We start from the raw sequence: 22,561 nt of genomic DNA, 5'->3' as shown, positions 1-22,561 counted from the left end.
GTTAAAATGATGGTTAACAGTGTGCCGTCTGCCGTGCAGCTACAAACTCTGCAATTTAACTTAAAACTGCATCAAAAGCTTGTGATGCCAAAGACCCACTCATCAATAGCGTCTCTTGTTAGATTTGTACAGCATAAGCACCAGTTATTATGCGAAATAGCTATGCAATTTTCTACAGCTCCCAGCTGTTATTTATTTAACTGAGTTTATTACACTCCGTGCTTCTTAAAAAACGTACATATATATCCAAATCTTCCTCCATTTTGCTCTTGTGCTTGCAGGTTGTGGTATCTACAACAGTCAATGTTGATGGCCATGTGTTGGCAGTGTCGGACAATATGTTTGTACACAACAATTCCAAGCACGGGCGGAGAGCTCGAAGACTCGATCCCTCGGAAGGTACGCCTTCTTATCTGGAACATGGTAGGCATATAATTTTCATTGGTTGGCATTGCTACTTTAAATGTGGATTTATTTGGTTTGTGTCTCTGGCTGCTGGTTTCAAATTGTCCTGTAACAGTTTATACCTTTGGGACTGGCTATTTTAAAGAGACGGGCCTCCAGACTGCAGGGGTAATTTTACAAGTAGGTCAGCACCAAATGTAGTGAAATGACAAACCAGTAGGCAAACATGGGTGCGGAGTCTGGAGTCTGTCCTATGTGTCGGTGAAGTGTGGTGATTTCTTTCTTTTTTATCTATTCAGCACCCAAATTTTGGAATCTGATCTTTTTTTTCCAAATTGCCTTGGGCTTTGACTGGGCATCTAAAGGACACTGCATATTTTCTGAAGTGCTCAGCACCCAAATTTCGCATTGGATTTCTATAGAGTGCTGAGCTCTCTAGGAGATCCATCTGCTCCTTTGAATTGCCCTAAATGGAATCAGAGCCCTTTTGGAAATCCATCTGCTTACTCAAGCCATGGACGAATGTTCTTTTCTGGCTCCAGCTGTGCCAGCTGAGGAAGTTGCTCTTCCCTGCGTGCCACAGCTGCTCGTCTCCTGCCTGCTGCAGGCTCTTCTCCACCATGGCCATGCCAGCTAAGATGGTTGTCTGATTGCTCCCAAGTCTCCTTCAATCCGAAGAAATTATTTTGCGTTAAATCGTTTAAATAATAATTCTCTGCCAGTCTAGCTTATTTTGCTGAAATGATTGAAGGAGAAGCGGTGCAAGGCAGTTTGTCTGGCTTTTCTGAAAGGACAGTAAGCCCCAGCAAGGGTGGGATGGGTGCACGTGGCTGGAGGCTGCCTGGGGGACGGTAGTCTTTTCTGTAAGATCAGCTGGTCCTGGAAGAGAACATCTGCGGGTGAGTGTAGGTGCTTAAAAAGGGAGTTGTTGAGTGTAAATGTACTTTGAAAAATCTGGATTTGATTAATGTTTTGTTTTGCTCTTTGTCCTCAAAGCTGATGACTACTACTGAAAAACAAAACAAAAACAGAGGGCATTTCACTCCCTCTCCCTGTTCCAGCTTGGTAGAAAGCTCTTTGTCTTCCAAGGCGTTTGTAATCCTAGACTCAATAGGTGCTTGCTCCCTCTAAGAGATGTGCACCCTCAGCTTCCAGGGAGGCAGTTCAGTGTAGAAGGCACCAGTCCTTTATGCTGGTTTGTTGCACAAATATTTGCCAAGGATCTGATGAATAATTAAATAGATTTTTCCAAGGAGTTTGAAGAAACCAGATAAAATTTTCTCTGGGAAAGTGAATGCCACTCAGAAAAATGTTAACTAGATATGTTAAAAGAAATTATTAATACTGAGAAATGGGCAAATGTGTGGGTTTCTGCTACTCAAGCTTTCTATTCTGTTTATGCTTTCAGGCATCAGTCCTGCAAGCACTTATGCATATATTTAAGATTATGCGCACATATGGTCCTGTTGGGATCAATGAGGCTTCTTGTGTCAGTAAAGTTGAGGGTATTGATAAGTGTTTGCAGAATCGGGTCTGTAGTTCACACTTACTAACCTAAAAGTCTTAGCTCAGCAGCGTTTCTCATTATATAAACATAACTTACATCTGTATTTATTTAGCTCTAACTTTTTATGTAGGCTATGAGCCATTTTCAGCCATAATTCAAGTTATAGAATTTTTTTTCATCCTGCCAACAACCTAATTTAATAAACAAACCACTGTCATAATTTTTGCTGAATTTTTCTAAGGAATGTATGAACTCTGTCTTTATTAATTAGCAGAAGGCGGAACGTTACAAAAGGAAACCTCTCTGTTCAACTTTGTAATCTTGTCATGAAGTCTAGCCTTTGAAAAAAACACTCCGATTTTTTACTTATATTCATACTAACGTAGGTGCCATCTTTTCTTTCTTTCCCCACCCGCTCTTGCAGTCTTCTCAGTGCGTGCTTTTGGTCAAGGCAATACTTACTTTTTCATACAAAAATTTTCTTATTTACATGCATGTTGTAATAGCATCATGTTGTACCACAACTATTGTTCCCACTCCTACTACCTGAGGGATTCTGTTAGCAAAATGAAACAAAAAAAAATAATCCTATGCTTACATATCTACACAAACCCTAGTTCCTGTGCTAACATTAAATGTCAACATCTGCAAAATATCTCCATGTGTACTTTTTGTGGGAAAGGTGATTTTTCTAATCTACTTTCTCAGGCACCTCTCAAGTAACCTCATAAAGCAACCGCTAGTAAATTCTTACTTCTGGATAGAAACCTCCCCACTACAAAATTGCACTCTTCCCAAAGGCTTGGTGGAGCCTTTCTTTTTAACCCAAATCCTTCAATCCAGCTCTCCAGGAATTCTATGCACATTTGGGTCCAAGAGACAGGGGAAAAAAATCATAAAAATAAATCCAGTAACTGTTTTAAATGTTGGTATTAAATGTCTAAAACACTTAACTGAATGAAAAAAAAAAAAAAAGGAAAAGTCTCAACTGGGCTTAATGCTGTTGAATTTTGGGCAACCACCACGAACTTTAGACCCGCAGGAACAGATGACAGTTTTCTCCACTGAAATTACTTTTTAGTTTGAGTCCCAAAGTACGTTATTTCCCTTCAGTTTGTGGAATTTTCATTTTGGATAATATCTTCAAGCGTAAGTAGCAGAGACAGTTTGTTTGTCTTTGCTCTTTCCAGCTTTTCTGCTGGGGAAGGGCAGATTGACCCGAAGTACCTGTGAATGGTGGAGTGGGAAGCCAACGCAGTCATGGCTAGTTTGTCTCTGGTTTATTGCTCTGGTCAGCACCTTCTGATCACAGGTTTTTAAACGCTGGGATCTAACTGTAATATGCCCTTGACGAAATGTATTCCCATGTACTTTCCGAGGTCTTTAACTCTTTAACACAAATATCCCATCACAACAGAAATGGATGCCCGACTGCGTGGGGACTGGCGAAAGGGGAGAGGGCATGTAGCAAGCAAATGTGCTGGTTGCCTCGTTTAGTTAGACGATATCCAGCTTATTTTTCCTTACAAAGTTGTTTTGGGACATGCTGCTCTTAGACATGGAGTTGCAGAGACTTTTGGTGCCAAAAAGCTGGAAAGAAAGCTTTTCCTCCCGAGCCACTCGGGAGCCTGGTGTGTCCACATTCCGATTTTACCATCTCATTAGCAGGTAGCCTGGATTATTTTTGGGATATCCAACACATCTCTATTTATATCTTGCTTGTCAGATAGTAAAATGAAAGTTCCTTTTCGTAGCTCGTCTCTCTGAATGCAACTAGGAACCTGGATCCTGGTTTCATATCCACACACACACTGTCCTCCTTGAAACCAGCAGGTTAAGAAGCTCCTATTTCAAATAAATATATCTATCTTTCAAAAGTAATAGCTGGCAGAGGCCAATTATTTCATACATCTCTGTGTGGTATAAATAGGGTAAGCCACAGTAATCTGTGGTTTTCAGTAATTATCACTTCTTCATTCACAAATAGTTGAATCCTCACTTGTTTTATATTTATGGTAAACCAGAAAACCGGTGTGGTTGACCTTTCTAAATTGTACGTATACAGTAAGATGTACAGTGAAGAGCCAATAGGCCCCAACCAGGGGAATGTGTTTCAGCATCTAGTTCATCCCGGGGTGTCAATTTTAAAAGCAAAATCTTTCCCTTGCAATTTAAGTGACGAGCTTATGGAAGGGGGGAATTCTGACAGGGATTGCATCAACCCTTTTCAAGTTCACCAGCATGAAGTCCACCACTGCAGATGTCTGCAAAGTGTCCAGTTCAAACTCTCATGTCGCTGCAAAGTAAAAATTCTTTTTTCCCCCAAATCTTTGAATGGCTTTGCAAGACTGTAAAGCCAATTGCAGCATCAGTTTCTCTATTATTTTTCCTCACTGGCAGAATGCAATGCCCTCGAAAAATGATAGTCCCTGAGACCCTGTCAGTTTGCATGCTCTAACACTTTATTATCTAATGATCTAATATGCAACAAGGCAAAGAGGGGGTGCTTATCACCCTGACAGAATGCCTAAGAGAAGTGACTAAATTACTTTATGTACCATTAGCGCTAGCTGCCACGGTGAACTCACTGTGAGCATTTATGCAAATATTCCTGAATACATTCAAGTGGCCTTGTCAGGAAGACGACTGACAAGCAGCTTAAATGCTTGGGTTTTTAAAGGGACAGTTTGATTTCTTTTCCTTTTCCTTCCTCCTCCTCTTCCTCCTCCTCAGGAGAGCACTGAAGAATTAGGTGGTGGTGAGGTTTGCTGGCGATTGGGTTCTGAGTCGTCTCAACGGCAGCAAAAGATGAAAGATGCAGAGTAGAAACAGGGACAAATTGTAAGACATGATGTCAGAATTTGCAGATGGAAGCCGAGACGACCGTGATTTCTAAAGCAATGTCCTGCCATTATTTTCATATGAAATATATATAAATCTGAGTGAGTGTACATATATCTAAAATAGGTCATTATATAGCTAAACCATTATTAGTGGCTGCCTTATACTGGAAACGGTAGTGCATGATGGGATTATTTGATCACTCTACTGTGGTACCTGAGACAGTCAAGCTTTTCCAACGTTGTTTTAGTTCGTGATAGCAACGAGTGATTCAGACCATTTGCAGTCTGCAGACGAAAACCTCCTCAATGAATGAAAAGCAGTAGTTGCTGTGCCCCAGCCGGGCACGTCGGGTGGATCCTCTTGTCAGCAGTGGGGCATTTAAAGAGCATTTACTGCTAATCCTGCCCATCCCGGGCAATTTGAGAGCCCGCAGGCACCACAGTAGGCGCATTCGCAAATTTTCCACTAAATCTTCAGATTTGAAAGCAAAAAATGATTTCTAGGCTGTGTCTTAGTTGATTATATATTTTCTATTTAGGTTAATAAAAAGGAAAGTTTTTCCCCACCTTATAAGCTATTTTGAGAGGATAATCTTTAAAATAAAGCTTGAGACTGACTGCCCTTAGGTATCACTGTTGTCTAGTCTGACTCTTACCAGAATCGTTGAGAGAGGTCATTGTATACCTTGAATTCAGCTGCACGTGCTGGGCACACCAGTTGACGATTCCTGAAGGATGCTCAGAAATGTGACATAGTGACGTGGTTCTTGTGCTGTAAGTGGCTTTTCCACAACTTTCACTACTACATTTTTGGTGATACGGATGGTCATGAAGAGGATGCCCCTATCAATCAGCTCCATTTTAACGACTTCAACCCTGAATCTCTTGGTGTCGCATGGGTCCGTGCTAGTTGATAAAATTATTGATACAAGACAGAATACTGATGGAAGCGAAAAATATTAGCAAGTTGAGAAACGTTAATCTGCAAAAGTTGATCCATAGCCTTAGATGGCATAGGTTGAGATTCTTAATCAAAGTTAGGGACTACTGCACTCACAAACTGGCAGGTCTAAACAAAGAAACTTTTAATGTTCGACTTGTTTCATCTGTGGATGGAAGCACCTGTTATATCTTAGTGCTTCACTTAAGAATGTTTTCATGATTATGTGAAAAATATAAACACACAATCTTTTTCTGCACTGTATCATTCTATATAGAGAAATGCACTGGGCTTGATTTATTATTTAGAAGGAAAATATTGAAAAAAAATATTAGGATTCTACCACTCTACTTGAGGGGATCTTGTATGTTATTCTGAGTTACGCCTGCTTTCTAATTTATTTTCTATGAGGGAAGAATACCTAGGGTTGTTGGACATCTCTATGCATACACAAGGGAAAAAAATGTGACTTTCAGAACATTGCACAACATGGATAGTAATAACAGTAAGTGAGCCTTGATATACTGAAGGATTGCAAAACTTCAAGCTGGAAATCATTTTCTTTACTTTTGCCAAGTTGTCTTTTTCATATCGGTTCCTTCATAAATGCAGTGACTCATAAATTCAGGCAATTTTTTACATAATGGCTTGTTATGTGTTCTTGGAACTTGACCTCACTGAGCGTGTAATATTAACCTCTTCGCTGCCCTGTGGATTTACTGTATGTTTCTAATATGAGTGAGCACACCAGGGCTGGATTAGCCCAGTATGTCTGCTCAGATGGAGCTAGAGCATTTGTCCCTGTGAAGAGACAAACCACGTCCAGAAGGTTACGGTGTAAAGACTCCAATGTGTTCTCCCCAACATTTTAACTCTGGGGACCGTTGGAGTAAGTTGCCAAAACTGTGTCAGGTTCTCTACAGGTTGCAAATGTTAAGTCAGGACACGGTATCTTCCTAAAAAGTATACGGTGGGTCGGGGAGAGGTTAAGGTTTGAGAAATCCCTCACCCAGGAGTGTCTGGGTGAGGTTCCATGGTGGGCGCTGTGCAGCTGTCAGGCTGCGATTGAAATGGCCCCTTCAGGAGTAAAATTTCGGGATCCCTCAGGTTAGCAAAACACAGCAGAGCTCAGATTCGTACAGCTCCAATTTCGGTAGCCAAAACTGCGTTAACGAAATTATGCCCCACTGAATTATGCTGATGTCTTTTTTTTTAATCTTGACCAGAGCAGAGTAGCTGTCTGCAGGCCCAGACCCCCGCTGGATATTGCTGAGAATTTCCCAAGAACTGGGGGGGTGGAGCTGCCCTTCTCACAGCCAGGCACGTCAAACAGAAAATCTTCTGTTTCTGTTTGTCTTGGGCATAAATCAGCCATCGAGGAGAGGTACTCAAAAGCTTAGGGTATCTGGCTGCAGCAATTTTGATCTTTGAAAATTTATTTTTAGTCTAAGGGCAAATGGAAAGAAGATTTAAATGATTTTCTGAGACAGAGACTTTTAACGGTTGATCCGGGCAAGGAGATTCCAGAATTCCAGTTCTGCCATTAGGCTGTGGGTATTTCATGAAACTGGAGTTGTGCAGTTGTGATTTTTTTTTCCAGTATTTAAACATTATTTCATGACATATATGTACTAACTCTGCTGCCGCCATGTCGCAGGAGACTAAAGAGATACTATTTGAAGTATTCTAGTCTTAAATAAAAAGGATTGCTGTTACATGATGCCCATGGAAATACCCCCTGAAAAGTCAAGTTTGGGTACTCCAGGTGCTGCAGTTAGAAAGGATTCCTGCTTGACAGTCACTTATCAGGGATCTAGTGTCATGTCTAATTGAAAAAGGAAAAAATGCTACAATGGCAGCGGGAAGCACCTTGATTTTAAACAGATAAGGTGTGGCAGTTTCTACCTGTGAGAAGCTGCCCTTTATGTTTTCCAAATAAATGAAAAATAAAACAGCCCTTCCCCCGTACTATCTAAACGATGTCAAGCTGTGATAAGTTGTTACCCTCTATTGTTATGAGGATGTCATGAATTCATGGAAAAATAGTACCTGGATGAAGATAGAGCGCATTTTGTGAAGTTCCCAGAGGAGCTTTCAGAACTGTGCTCCCAAAATTGCAAAAAGAAGAAAACATGGGGAACACGGTCATTAAAATTCGATACAGATTTGTGTGAAAAAAACCCTGTTTTGTTACGGCAAACAGATAAGGGAGAGAAGTTCAGATGGAAATTCTCCGATCACCATGAGCGTTGACTCTTGCGTTGAGAGTTAGACCGACCGCTTTCTGCAGGTTCGAGGTTTCTTTCCAAACCTCGGAGGAATCGGAGTACAGTCACGCAAGTAGAAAACCCTTAGCTACTCTGTTTGGCTGAAACTTCACAGCTACCGATGCAGGAGAACATTCAGTAGCACTCAAATAGGCAATGAATATTCATAGATAATGAGCATTCATTACATTTCAATTTGCTTTGCTGGCCACCATGTCACTAACACAATGGCATCATAGGGGAGACGAATGACATTAGGATTAGAGAAATGTTTGAGAGCTACTGCACCCTATGGCAGCGACGTTTTGCCAGGCGTCGTTTTTACAACCTTCCAAAATGTGCACAACAGCAAATGACAAAATATTATATTCTTGTACTACGATTAATATTATTTCTGAACAAATCCCTCTAACTTAGCTTTTCAATTATAGGATGCTTTTATTGTTGTTATGTTGGGAAAAGATGTTTTTTCACTCCAGTCCCCTGCTGATTTGGGCAAAGTACAAAGAAAAAGGATCTTGTGAATTGTGGTTTGTAAACGAAGGCCAAGAACTAGTGATTTTTTGAGTACTCACCTGGATGTCATAAAAGGTCGCGATTGTCAAAGAACGGTGTTCACAGCAGTTTGCAGGTATCTGGACACTTCCAAATGTTTCCCGTTAGGCACCCCAGCATTTAAATACCCCAAACGACTGGCGATTAGGAAAGGTCTCTGTTCCCATGGAACTTACATCCAAAGCTGTGAATCAGCCGAGTGCTAACTATCTCGGGATTAAAGTTTTGCTTAGATGAAAATTTCCCACCAAATTGTCATTTCGAATACTCCGATGAGAAAACTTCACAAATAATGAACTCGGTATTTTTTGCATCTCTGGCTGCACATCTTCTCGTTGAAGGGAGAGAAGACCAGTGTGAGCATTCGGGTCTCTCTTACTGCCCGTTGCAGGGTGTCTGCCAAGTGTGTCCCCAGAAAAATGACTATTTGACAAAGCTCCTCCATGTCCGAGGAGATGAGTTAATAGCATAAACCAGGAAACCGATGCAGAAAATGGAACCTACCAGGGTGGGATCTTCGGAGTGGTTACTCTAATCTGGGTTGCCATCTGAAAATTATTAATGTTAGTAGTAAGGAATAAAAATAAACTCCTAATAATTAATATTGGAATGGAGACAGGCTTTGTGTTTGGCCCAAATCCAGAATACAAGACTTTCAGGAGTGCGTGGCGTTGCAAAACGTGTGCTTTCATTAAAGCCAGTAGTACAACTTCATAAAGTGTTTTCTAGAATCTTAGCCCAAACTGTTTGCTGAGCATAACCAGAAAGCTTTGTGTGTCACAATTAGTCCTTTCTGCTTCCCACCTTCATTCCATGACTTACAGTTCTCTTTGTGACAAAACAAATCTTTAGCGTGAAAGTGACTGTAATATCAGCAGTGCTGCTTTCTGACCTCATCGAGCGACACAAATAGGGTTAGGAAGTTTATTAAAAAGACCAAGAGTAAAGTTTTATGAAAAACTTGTCTGAAACTTAGCAGTTTAAATGTATTTCTCAAAAGTAATTCAGACATCTAGATCTGCAAGTTAAGGTACAAGGGCCACTGTGAGGTGCTTAACAAGATACCGTCCGTCATGAAGTGGATTTTTAGGATTTTCTGAACTTGCGATCCATTTTTATGAGTCAAGTGGTTGTCCAGAAATGTAGGTAGCCCTGCAATCTTTTTGGAAATTCTTGCACCTCAAGCCAAACTCTCAGAGCACCAAGGTGCCTAAAGCTGCGGGTAGGTGTTTAGTGGGATTTTTAAAACTCCCACAGGCTACAGAATTTCTATGCCTGTCTGCCAGGATCTTTGAAAATTCCATTAAGCGTGCTTACTGGAACCACTGGATAGCTGTGGGCTTCCACAAATCTGGTCCCAAATTCTGCAGGAACCCATGTGCTCTTTACTGCACTACTGTTGGAGTGTCTGTTAGCAACGGGAGCACAAGGAAATTCAAAATTAACTATGTTTCGTTAATACCATATCATTATGGTTTTGTAGCAACTCTCTCAGAGGTTCTGGATCTATCCCATGATGAAAAGCAAAGCGTGTTTCCCGCGGAGGTCCCTGTTTGGGTTGTGAGGTGGCCGCAGACGTGCTAGATCTCCCCCGCTGCTGGAGACTGAACAGACCGCTCGCCGTGCTGCTCGCTGAAAGCCCCTGCTTGCAGATGGAATTCATAGGTTTGGTGTTACCTGATCTGCGCCGAGAGGGAAGGCCAGCACTCGGAGGTGAACTGCAGGCCTGACCGCAACGCGGCTCGTCTTTCCAGCTGCAGCTTTAGTTTGTGGGTTGGGGTTTGAGGTCACGGCGCTGTGCCGCAGTACGTTCAGGTGAGAGCATCGCTCAACTTCCTGGGCTCTTTGAGGAGATGGAGAGAGGGAAAAAATTATTTCGGATGAGGTTTGGCTCTCTGAGGTGAAGCAATTCTGATTAGGGGCCCTTTGGGGAAAACGATCCCCTTCCTGGGATCGTGAGCTTGAAGGCGGCAGCGAGCGCTGCCTCCTCATTTGGCCCCCAGTCTGAGCAGAGGTGCCTGCTGGATGCCCCAGAGTCAGGTGCCTGTTCAATATCAGCTGCCAAATATTTTTTATGGGGTTGCTTCTGGCTGCTTCCTACCCATGGTACCGTCTTGCCGAGGTCCCTTGGTACTTTTGGGAGCCAGCATGGAACTCCCGGCTCTCCGGGCGTCCAGAGGTGTCTGCCCATGTCTGCTCATCGTATAGCGGAAAGAGGATCCTAATTTAGGCAGACTGACTCACCCAGCCAGAGCTGGAGTCTGACTTCTTACGTGCTGCAGTGCCTTAGGTAGGTGGTCTGAATATGGCCCTAAATAAATAAATACAAACATAGCATGACTTTATCAGACACGTTGAAAGAACAACTTCTCTAAGCATTTGTAGGCTTGAGTCCAAAGTATTCACTTCTCAGATTTTCAGCGTGCTGGTTTTATGTGGTGTCACTGCTGGATTGATACTATGAACTATAAATATATTTTTATGCTTGTGTTTTTGCAAGTAAAGCCTAAATGGCTGGGAGGGGGTGCTTGACCCTGCCTCCAGCGCAGCACAAAGAACAGAGGAGGAAACGGTCTGAAAGACACTGCACAGCAGAGACAAGGGGGTCTCAGTCTCCGCAGCGCAATCAGGGCTTCTGCTTGAAATGCAATTCGGGTTACGTCGCCTCCATTGCTGTCCCGCTGCCATCACAAACACGGGCCGAGTATCGTATTGCATTCCTGAATCAAACCTCCCAAATAATACTATTAATATCAATTGAATTATTTTGTTTATTTTTCTTATCCTCCCTTCTCATCCCATCCCAGGTAGTCGTTAGTTTGTAGTATTTTTCTGGCCAGGACAGCAATTTAGTTAAACCTTCTGATCGCCGGGATGCTTTTCTTAGGGAAGATCCGGCCGGATTCCCTGTCCCTTCCCCTGGCCCAGGGCCTGGGCACCCGAGGCCGTCCATCGGACCTTGGTCTCCCCGTCGGCAGCTCTGCGTAACCTGTCAGGGAGACAGCCCGAGCACAGTTTTTGCACGTGATGAATATGGATCTTTGCTGCGTCTGGCAGGCTGCAACAATGAATGCAGAAGACTGTCATTAATAGATAATAAAAGCAGAAAGCAACATTAATGGGAATAAGCTTCTCTTTTACGGGGGCTGATTATTACTTTTTTGTTCTTGGCCTGTGACTAGATCGCGACGCAAATAACAGCTACCAACGCTGTGTGCACGCATGTGTTTTGTTGTTGGCTGGTTTTTAATCTGGAATATTTAACCATGATATCTTCAAAGTGCGATTGTGTCATACATTCTCATACACTAATAGATTTCAAAGATGAAGAGCCTTGCTGCTTTATGTTTAGCCATGCCTTCATCTATAACTTTATGGCAGTATTATGGCTTAATGAATTGAACAAGTCCCAGAACAACAACAAAAATGCTTTTTTGTTTCAATTTAGATATTGCATACTTTGTTCTTCAAACGAGTAATAAAACCAATATGTTTCTTTAGTGGTAAACTTCAGGCTAACTTCGTCTCACATTACTAATCAAGTACTCAAGGATATGTGCGTGCACACATACGTGTGGGTGTGGGTGGTAAACAGGCGCTTTCAGCCGTGGTGCTAGGCATAGGCTGAACATTCGTATTCCGATAGCGATAGGCAAACCTCCGAGAACAGATGGAGCAGAGTTCAGCACAAAGGTTTAATCCTATCAGGATGATTCCTGTATGGCCATCTGGATAATCCGGCGCACAAATTCAGTGCCTGTTAAAAATACAACGTAGGCCAAGATTAGCGTCACAGATTTTCCACTAGGCTTGTTCATATTTGACTTTATGATTCTCAGACTCCAGAAAATTGCATTAGAGAGCAGCCTGTGATTTGTGAGAGAAATCAGACGAGGAATCAGAACTCTTAGGGTACTTGAATTTCCCCTCAAGAAACTGGATTACAGGCACTGCCTGTCCCTGCCACAACTGCTTTGTGTTTCTACGCGGGTTGTTCTGTGTCTGAGAGAGGGTTACTGCGAGCTCTCTGTTGTGGGCAGACATTCTCGGCTCTGCTGAACAAAGAGACTTCAGCTAAAAATTAATTTTAGTCAGGGCTCTTGTTTTTATCAGGATGAAATAAATTCTTTGTCTGCTGTAGAATCCATCTCAGGTGAACTTCTGATTTTTGCGCTCTATCACATAGCAGGGTGTTTAACTGATTTCGGGGGGGTGGAGTTCTGGTTTTCTCATTGTGGTAAGTGAAAGATTCTGTGAAAGTTTAATTGATGCTAGTATTTAGTTTGGGGGCATAAGGATTTAGACTTACACAGAAACTATTCTAGCAGTCTATCATCGACTGAACCTTGCCAGCGTGACCGTGACATACCAGTGTACGTCCGAACACCAAGACGGGTGCTGCTTTGCGTGGGATGCTGAACTTTTTATACCTTGCAGGGATGGGATGCTGTGGCTTGGGAGCTTTTATCTTGACCTACGTTCTGACTCCAGAGAGGTTTGCTGTGAGAGATTTACAGTTTTGTTAAGGTACTGTTGGAAAATAAGAAAGAAAATGAGACCAGGGTGATGGTGAAACAAAACATGAATTTAGAAACAGCACCCACCTGCCCTTCCGTTAGGTTGGGATTCAGCAAAACAGTAAACCAGAGGGTTAACACTCAGCAAGTGTCTGGTTCCATCCTATAAAATGCTTTGCTGATTCAGGACCTTCGTGAGCAGCACTGAAGGACCAGGCAGTTAAATTAAGTAGGTTTTGGGGTATGCGAGCTATGCGGTGATGTTTGTTTTGACAAACTTTTAGGGTTGATTTATATTACACATTTTGGGCTTCCATTCTCAAGGTTGCCTTCATCCTCACCCAGAAATTGCATCAGCGTAACTATTTTTAAACTCTAGTGCACTTAAACAGATGCAGTCTCCTTTCTGGACATTCTTATTGTTTTGAAAATAGTCAGATTGGCTTAGCTGGGCTCTGTAACTTTATCAGCGGAAGTTAAATCAGAAGGAAGCCATTGAAATTGAAACGAGAGAGGCATATAGGATTTTTTCACTGTTTTACTAATGAAGCTTTCAAAGTCCACATTCAGATAAAACGGTGCAATCCCGCGCATATGCGACACGTTAGCCCCCTGCATGCTGTTGCCTTCAGCTTCCCGTCTTTTAGGAACACTGTTCCTGCGCCTTTCCAAGTGACCCCATGGGATGGAGGAAGGAGTGAAGAAATTGAGGTGTAATAATTTGGGGGCTCACAGTAAAGCGTGTATTTTGCTTGGGGCCAAAATGTACCCGTGCATCCCTGAGGGAGGAGGACGTGCTGCAGCAGTCGCTGGCGTGGTGCTTGGGTCTGAGCAAACTTGTCCCCAGTTTGGAGCTGGAAGCGCGGCCAGTATTTGGTAGGCCCCGTGCGATATTCTTGGATGCGCTGTTCCTCCTCCTGATCCTGTGCGTGTACATCCCCTGTGCAGCCGAGCTGCCCGCGACAACGGAGACGGTGTCAGCGCTGGAGCTGAGGAGCCGCGCTGGTTCAGGCAGAGTGCTGGCTTTGGCCAAGGCCACCCACGGCACTTTCTTCCCGGCGGACTCAAAGTGAAAATCTTCCAAATTCGGGGCAAAAATAATGAATGCAAAAATTATAGTTTAAAGCCTGCTTGAAATTTCCTTGAAATTAAAAAAAAAAAAAAACATAAAAAATTTTCACAATAAAATTGTTAGGCTTCTTAAAAAAAATAAAAATACGTATAGTTATATATATATAGAGAGAGCATATATATATTCAATAATAATAATATAAATACTTATTTTTATATATATATATTCATATTTAGGCTGAACCTATATAATGAATTTAACCAAATTTTCAAGTGTTTTTGCAACATCACATTTTTCTTGGTGAAATTATTATTTGCCAGACAAACACAACAGAGCTCTCTTTTTGAGGTCAAGTTTTACTGACTTGCAGTGAAATGCTAAGGACTCTTACCGTTTTATTCATTTTTGGAAAGCAGGAGGTAGCTCCTGAAGTAAAAACCAACCAACCAACCAAAAAAAAAACCCAAAAAAACCCCCAAACCAAAAACTTCCCTGTGTTTGAAAGAAGGAATGAAACTGCATCTCTTGCAGTCGGAGAGATTGCTAATTAGAGGTAACTCTTTTTATTTAGAGATAACTAAATTATGGAAATGTTTTAAGTAAAATACAGAGCGGACTGGTTTTTGTAACACATCTCTCATTATTCAGGATTGCCTCCTTTTTCCATGCAGTCATTTTTCAGGCAGCGATCAACAACTGAGAGCTTTGGAAATCATTAAGGAGAGAGAAACAAGAGGACTCCATGAATTGTAACTTTGCTAGCTGAGGCATCAGGAAGGATAAAAGAGAAAGACTGGCTTAACTATTGATTGTAGGTGGAATATTATACCAGGTAATTTACATTTTCAATTCCCATTAATGGGAACTGAGCATCCAAAATGTTAGGCGGAAAATCGCAGCCAACACCTTTAATTTCACTACTGGAAAACAAACAAAGGCAACATTGCCTCCCTTCCCCCAGCCTGGAGGGATTGCACGGTGCTTGTATTTTTGGTCCGATGATTTCACCCAGCGCAGACGTCATGAAGAACCAGGAGGTAGTTGCCATCTTTGGCAGGGTGTTGTAATCGTTAAAGCTTGCAAATGCCAAGTCCCAAATATCGAGATGCTGTAAAGGAGGGAGCTGGGAAGGGGGAGCGGGGCATTGCATCCTCGTGCCTGTGTTGCATAAAGCTGCGTGAGTTATCTCCTCGAGAGGGAAACCTCTGTTACCCTGTTTCCTGCACAGCAGCTGCTTATTGTCAGGAGAGAATAGGAGGGAGAGCAGGCTGCGATATGAAAAAGGAAAGCAGGAAGATCATCACTTTACTAAGATAAACACCAAGCGCATTGTTTAGCTTAAGAGTGCAGATTTAATGCTCCGCTACAATATGTAAAAACTCTGCCACATTCCCTTTCCCTGAAGTATCTGTGAATAACCCTTTGGGATGGTCCCGCAGACTTTTCCCATCCAGGCTGGCTCAGCTGCTTTCAGCTGCTTTCAGGTGCTTGTGCTGGATACAGCTCCGGCAACGCCTCCGCAGGCTGGGCTGGAACGGTACTGTTGTGTGGGCACACAAACTTCTTAGGGTCCATCCTTTCAGCGTGCTCCAAGTAGGTGGGCAGAGGAGGACAACTCCTGCTTCTCAGCAATGAGAAAATTATTTTTTCAAAAAAACCCCACCCAAACTCAAAACCTTCCAAAATACTTGGTTCATTCTCTCAAACTGGCAAATTTTGGAAAATTATAGTTTTCGGTTCTGAAAAAAACCCAACTGCTCTCCCATGATAAAATCAATTTCTTAAAGTGCTTAATGTGGAAAATCCCCTTTTTAAGGAGGAAACACACCTTGCCAAACTGAAAATGTTGATCAGAAAAGGGGCCTTGTGCGTCCCAATAGGTGCTGTACACCTTCGGCTCCAGAGTGCTGCGGGAAAGGAATTTAGGCTCAGAGCATTCGTGGGCACTGCCTTGCTCGGGGTTGCAAACCCTACGGGATTCCAATAGCTATGAGGGAAGATCTACAACAGATGACGTAAAAGTGCTGTAGAAATCCCAGAGGTAGCGCTGAGTCGCTGCTACGTTTGACTCTGCAACACTGGGTAGACATAGCAGCTCAGTTCCTGAAACCAGCGTATTGGCATTAATATTTCGGCTCTGATGCTGCTAGTTCTCATGTCGGGTTGGATGCTCTACTCGCTGCACAGGGTGGTCTACATGTAACTTAAGTGGGTTTTGAAATGGGAAAACCCAGTTCCGTATACATTACGTAGCTCTTGGCAGCACTGCACTGAGCGCTGCCCAACTATCTTAAAAAGTCTAGTTCCTTGTTCTGCAACTTCTTCGGCTGGGTTTTTAAGCACTTACTTCAGTGGTTTCTTGAATCACAGCTTCGTTATTAAGTCATGGTTTTTAGTGCTTAGAACTGATTTGTCTTGATATTCTGAAAATCAGTAGTTTGGCGAAAGCATTTAACAGGTTGCAGGATCAGACCCGTAAACTGTGGGTTAATCTGTGGCTTATTTTTATATATTTAGCCTGGAATTAGGTTTTACCCAAGAAAAAAAGGCAAATTAAATTAAACTCCAGATATTTTCAGTACTTCCTGTAAGATGAGACATAAATTCCCCATTCCTCTGAATTCCCGGTTTTAACTGCCTTTATGCAACTCTCTTTGCGTGTCACGATACTCCTAAAGAGAAGAAAAATAAAAGCATGTACCCCATCATTTAAACTCCTGTTGTGATGCGGCAATTGTTGTCAGAGCCTCATCTATGGAATAATGGAGGGAGAAACCACACTTCACGATAAAAACTGCAGGCGAGGTCATTCTGACAGTCACCAGCACAAACTGGATATTAATCATAGAGCAAATACGTTTCAGAAGGTAAATAAGAGCAGTCCCAGAGCCCTGCTGATAGCTGTGCATCCCACTGATTCACCTCACTGAACATTTACCTCTAAGCTCAATTAACCCTTATTCCAAGGCCACCCATAAACTTTGTGGTAAATATGGTTTTTTCCTCTGGCCTCTGTTTCCTATCAGTGGAATAGATCATTTCTGTTGCTGGATAAAATGCTGTCTCTGTTGATGAACCCAGGTCCCTAATTAAGAACATGAGATGTCCGCTGTGTGTTTGTGAGGGACTTGAATCTGCAGCTCGTTGAGTCTGTAAATTCAGATGCTCGACGCTCCCGAGGGCGGCTGCTATTTCTCCTGTCTTGAGGTGCTATTTGAGGCAGACAGAAATGCTCCGGAGGCAGAGGGATGGGGACGCGGGGGAGAGGGATTTCCTACTGCCATCGCCTGCACACAAAGTTAGTTGTTAAACGCGCACAAGAAGCTATGAGGAGACGTTATTGCTGCTGGTTTGTTATTATTATTGTTGTTATTAGTATTATTAGCGCTGTTATTATTCTCCCTTCCAAGCATTGTTCAGAGGCAAATTGGAAATGTGGTAATTAGGCCCTGACTGGTAGTGTAGTACGAGTGTCCTGAGCCAAAGTTCAACACCCTGAAATGAAATTTAAACCAATTAATCTGTTAGATTTTTATCGCTTGTCCGTGTTTTCTCAGCAATTCCCTCAGCACACGGCCTTTGATCAACTCTCATACAAAAGCTAAAATGTGTGCCTGCTGCTAGCAAGATGGGGCTGACATTAACATGGCACTCATAAAACAATCAGAGCAGTGAAGCCCTCAAACAGACAGGGCATAGTAATATTTAATAAAAGCGCACACATAATCTTCAGAATTAGCATTTTGTGCCTTGCAGTACCTTTGGGAGAAGAGCTTTTATTTGTGGAGTGATCATTATTATAACAAAGAAGAGCTACCTAATAATTTCCACTTTAACTCTGCAATATGCCACGAGCATTTCTGAACCATTATGCTAAACTGTGGCGGGGTAATCATTTTATTGTCACAGTTTGAAGGAAGAAAAATCCCCTGTATATCAGTAGCTAGGGGAGTACGAGAACACAGGAACACACTGACACACACAGCACGCAACGAAAAACTTTTCCTTTTTGCTACCCGTGTGCTGAAGTTGGTACCTACCATCCTTTGTATGGAAGGTGGTTAGATTCAACAATGTATATTCTGAGGAAAGATAAAGATTTCAAAAGAACGTCGTTTCCCCTGAAAGTCATTGTCGTTTCAGTCGGGACGGACAAACGACAAGCCTCTCCTTGAAGGGTTAAGTTAAGCTCTCTCTTTATTACAAACTTGGCTTTCTTATACTTATGGGTACGCTGCAATCTCTGTCTCTTCTGTCAAAGGGTCTACGGGCCCGCCATATCCCCCAACAAGTCATTAAGGTTTTTGCGCATAAATCCTTAAAATTTATCCATAGGGACCTTAGCTTTGAAGTCAGTGGCAAAATTCCCGTTGGCCTTCGTAAGTTTGGGATTGCAGCGCCTCCCTCTAACATCTCTATCTGTTAACTCAAAACACGGAGCGGCACAATGAAACGCGTCAGGTGTTAACACTGATTTGCCTTGATATTATGCAAAGAAGGAGAGCAGCTCATTAAGACTCCTGACCATGAGGCCGTTTCAGCAGGTGGAGGATGTGGCCCCATCACCTCCAGCAAGGAGCCGCAAGGTCCGTGCCTGCAGTCGGGGGGGTCACGCTCAGTTTTTCCGCAGTCCAACGACTCTTCTGAAAACATGCAGCAAACGTAATACGCTCACGCCAAAGAGTCTTACAATCTTATCTGATAGTTAGGCTACCGAACTCTTTTGCTTCTGGTCGTAGTTGTGCCAGCTGTTCATTTTCAAAAACAGGTTTACATGTGTAAGAACGTGTAATTATTCTTTTTTATTATAATTCTCCTCTGACTTAAAGTCCATTGATGTTATCAGTCACGTACACTTCATTGCCTTTACTAGAACTGCTCTAAAGTCCTGCACTGCATTTTTTCATCAGTGAAGTTTCCGACTTCAACCAAAATCTCTTTTTCTACAGAAAACCATACATTTTCTGCAACTTTTTTGGTATTTGTTTAAACATCACTTTAGGAATGATGCTTTGGTGTTACAGAAGAGCATGTGATAATGTTTTGAAACAAAATATTTTTTTCTTGGAAATATTAAAAAGTGATATAGCTAATTCCAGATGGAGATTCTGGAACTTTGCATTCTGCAAAAAAAACCCCCAAATGTTCTGTGCTGTGGTTTCTCTTGTGACCAAAACAAAATGTAGAAAAATCAAGGTCTCCAATGAAAAGATTATTCTGCCCGGCTCTGTTTTTCTAGGGTTACACAGAAGTAAACACCTTTCAGACAGCGCTTTGAAAGTTGCCAAATGATTAACAGAAGAAATATGAAGAGCTGAGGGCCTGAGCTGGCCAGACGTTTGTACCAGGGGCATAAATAGAGCTGAGGTCATTGCCGTGCCCCCCTCCCAGCGTTACCTGTGGTGACACTGGCAGATGGGACCCGATTCTTCCATCCTCCTTCCTGGTACTCCAAGGAAAGGGCCTGGGAAGGGCAAAGTTTTAGCATGACCGATGTCCAAAACGACACTGGCAGTTGCAAATATGTCATTGTATAAACACGTCTTGTGCCTTCAAAAACAGGTAGCCGTCTGGGTGGCTCCCCCAGCACGTCTCCTCAGGCTTCCTCGGGATGCAGCCCTTCAGCGCAGCTTCCCCTGCGGGGCAGCACCTTCGTGCAGCCCTTCCAGTCTTTACAGACGCGCGCATTTTAAGATCAGAGAACCTGCGTGGGGAAAGTTGGGAAGTCCCACTGGTTTTTGTGACTGGTCCCAAGGGAATATAATGGCTTGAACTCTTTTGGGAGTGCACAGTGCTCTCGCGGCTTCTCAGGTAGTGCCTGCAAAGGGAACCAACCTGCCCTGCTTATTAAACCAAGTCCTGACTTTTCCTCCGGAGAGGAGGCGTCCTGGGCTATTGCCAGCAGTTTCGGTGAGGCACTGATCCAGCACAATTGCTACGTATTTAAATAAAATTACACGTGCGAGTGGTCACATTGACTTTGCAGGTGAGAGTGTCCAGCGAACAACCCACATCCCCAGCGCGGCACGAGGACGCGAGTGTCTGCACAAAGCCCCCCCCCAGCTGCCATGGGACTTGGCGTGAATGTGGTATTAAGCACATACACGTATAAAGGATCAGAATCAAATACGTGAGGCAGCACGGACAGTGCAGCACCTTGCCCTTCTGAGTGCAATGTAGGTACCACCATCTGACCACCATCGTCAGATAAACAGCAAGACCTTTAGTGGGGACCTGTAACTGCAGAACAGGATCTTGTAGTCATTTTAAAGATGAATTGAATCTAGAATTTTGAAGCCTGCATGTGTTTTCTGTTAATGGCTTATGGTCTCAAGCAGCTTTTATTCACTGGTATTTAGGAAAAAAATGTTGTTTGTAGTCTTTAAGAGAAGTAGCTCATTCTCTGACACATGGGAAACTGATTATCTTCGGGTTTTATTGTGGGGTGTGTGTGTCCACAATCAACTGGAAATACTGGAAAGGGTGTAATTTGGAAGTGATTTTAATTTTTATTTATGAAAAAGTTTGATTCTGTGAAAGAGTTAGATGGCATTCTGAAAAGCTGCTTTCACTGTAAATCCATTGCTGTGAGCTTGGCTGAAAGGAAAGGGTATAGTTTGGGACTTTGCAATGGTTTTTATGCACAGTTTTATGCAAGTAACTTGAATCCAAGTTAAACGTATTGAAGTTACTTCTGTGTGTGCGCTGCATTTTCGTGACGGTAATGTTAGGATGTTTCTTTTGTTAGCTCATGTAAAAGTTAACGGCTGTGCTCTGCGAAGTTTGGAGTTAGGGTAATGATTTTTTTCCTGCCTGTGTGTTTGTGTTTTTCACTGGAGCTGGCATCCACATCAGCTTAAGTAGTGGAAAAGTTTGTGCCTGACACTTACAACCTTTTGTAGGTAGGGACGGGGTCTGTTTGCTCCCCATGCATGTGTTCCGTCACCGGTGGTGCGAGTCTGTAGCAGTGCCCACGGAAACACTCGCTGCTAAGGGTGACTCAACAGCTCCCTTCCCAGCTCCCTCCGGCTTCCCAGCCCCGCGCCCGCCCTGCCCGGGGGCTGGGGGGAAGGAGCTTCTCACCAGCCTTGCCGGCTCTTGCAATTAGCTCCAACCAAACAGAACTTCACTAAATAATCGTAAAGAAGCCTGTCTCTTCAGCGCTTTATGTCTGGAGCATTTTAAAGTAGGCTTCTGTGAATGAATTAATTTACTGTCTTTATTTTAGAAGAATGTAGGGCAGGGGCTGTGCCACTACACAGCCACATTAGGTGACTTGTGGGTGCAAGGGTGTTGTCTGGATAGTGCTAACATGTGGGCGGCTTTCACACTCCTGTCTTCCTAGTAAATCCTTACCTGATGAAGTGCCTGAGTGCCCTCCCTTGAGTACGTCATCAAATACTCAAAGTTACAAACCAAGTCAACAGCTCAGCCAGCCTTTTGGCCGAGTAGCAATTCACAGCCAGATGCCAGCAACCCTAAAAGAAGAGGTATATACGCAGATGTGTGTATATATATTTACACATATACATAGATACATGTGTGTGTGTGTATACACACACACACATATATATATGCAGCTAATGAAGTCCTGCTGATTGATACCTGATTGACGTTGCAGAATCCATGTGGGCAGTGGCAGCCCTTCATGTGTTTTCAGTGGAGCCAGCCTCTTCTCTCTGCTGAGGACTGGGTTCACATCTAAAGGAAAGAATCTTTCTTTTCAACATTGAGGTTGACTGGTGGAGTTTTGCTGGAATCAGTTTTTCATGGCTAATGAAATTGTTGAGGTACCCACTTTACTTAAAATTTTATCTAATGGTATGGTGTCATATTTTCATCTCATGCTGTATTAGCAAGGAGAAGCTGGTGGCATTTGGGACGGAGTTGCTTCTTTTCATCAACCTGTATGACCACCCTGAGACTCCGCAGCTGAGTTACCCAGGGCTTTTTGTCTTATTCAGGTTGTTTTTGCAGTAATGTTGTTCCTCTTGCTTCAGCACAGTTAAATTCTGGTATACTCCAGTACTGCAGAGAAGGAGAATCGATATGTGGATGTTTATATTGCCCTATCTCATCAATATATAAAGTTGAGCGTGATTCTGCTTAGATGGTCTTAAACCAGAAGATCTTGCACCAGGATTTGAACTTACTACTTTGAGCAGCACTTGAGATTTCAGCATCCTCTCAGGAGGCACTTAGTAGATATGCTGCCAGGAAAGCGGCTAGTGAAAGCCTCGACGAGTATGTCAGAGTGCATTGCACAAGCTGCTTCATTATCCAGTAGACGTAACGTAACTGCACTGACAAGGTGGCAGGGTTATAGGTTTTGGTTTTTGGGTTTTTGTTTGTAGTAGCCAAAGCGTTAAGCATGGCAGGGTGGTTTAATACTAGAGTAACCTGGATCTGATTGCAGAATACTTAAAGAAATGCTGAGGGTTACACTCTTTTTTAT

General features: G+C 42.8%; 1 protein-coding gene across 11 annotated transcripts in view; it reads left to right on the top strand.

Moving 5' to 3' along the window:
• EBF1 (EBF transcription factor 1) overlaps positions 1-22,561 on the top strand; it is a 291,177-nt gene that overhangs the window by 193,153 nt on the left and 75,463 nt on the right. For 8 of the 11 annotated variants that reach the window (XM_074603865.1, XM_074603866.1, XM_074603871.1 and 5 more), the window contains one exon: positions 282-423. In XM_074603865.1, the coding sequence (XP_074459966.1) occupies positions 282-423 (142 nt within the window). The remainder of the gene's footprint in view (positions 1-281; positions 424-22,561) is intronic. The other 3 variants (XM_074603870.1, XM_074603869.1, XM_074603875.1) reach the window with 1 other exon arrangement.

This window comes from Larus michahellis, chromosome 11 (assembly GCF_964199755.1).
Source record: "Larus michahellis chromosome 11, bLarMic1.1, whole genome shotgun sequence".
NCBI lineage: Eukaryota > Metazoa > Chordata > Aves > Charadriiformes > Laridae > Larus > Larus michahellis.
Note: the sequence above shows the minus strand (reverse complement) of the source record. Positions and strands in the feature narration are given on the sequence as shown.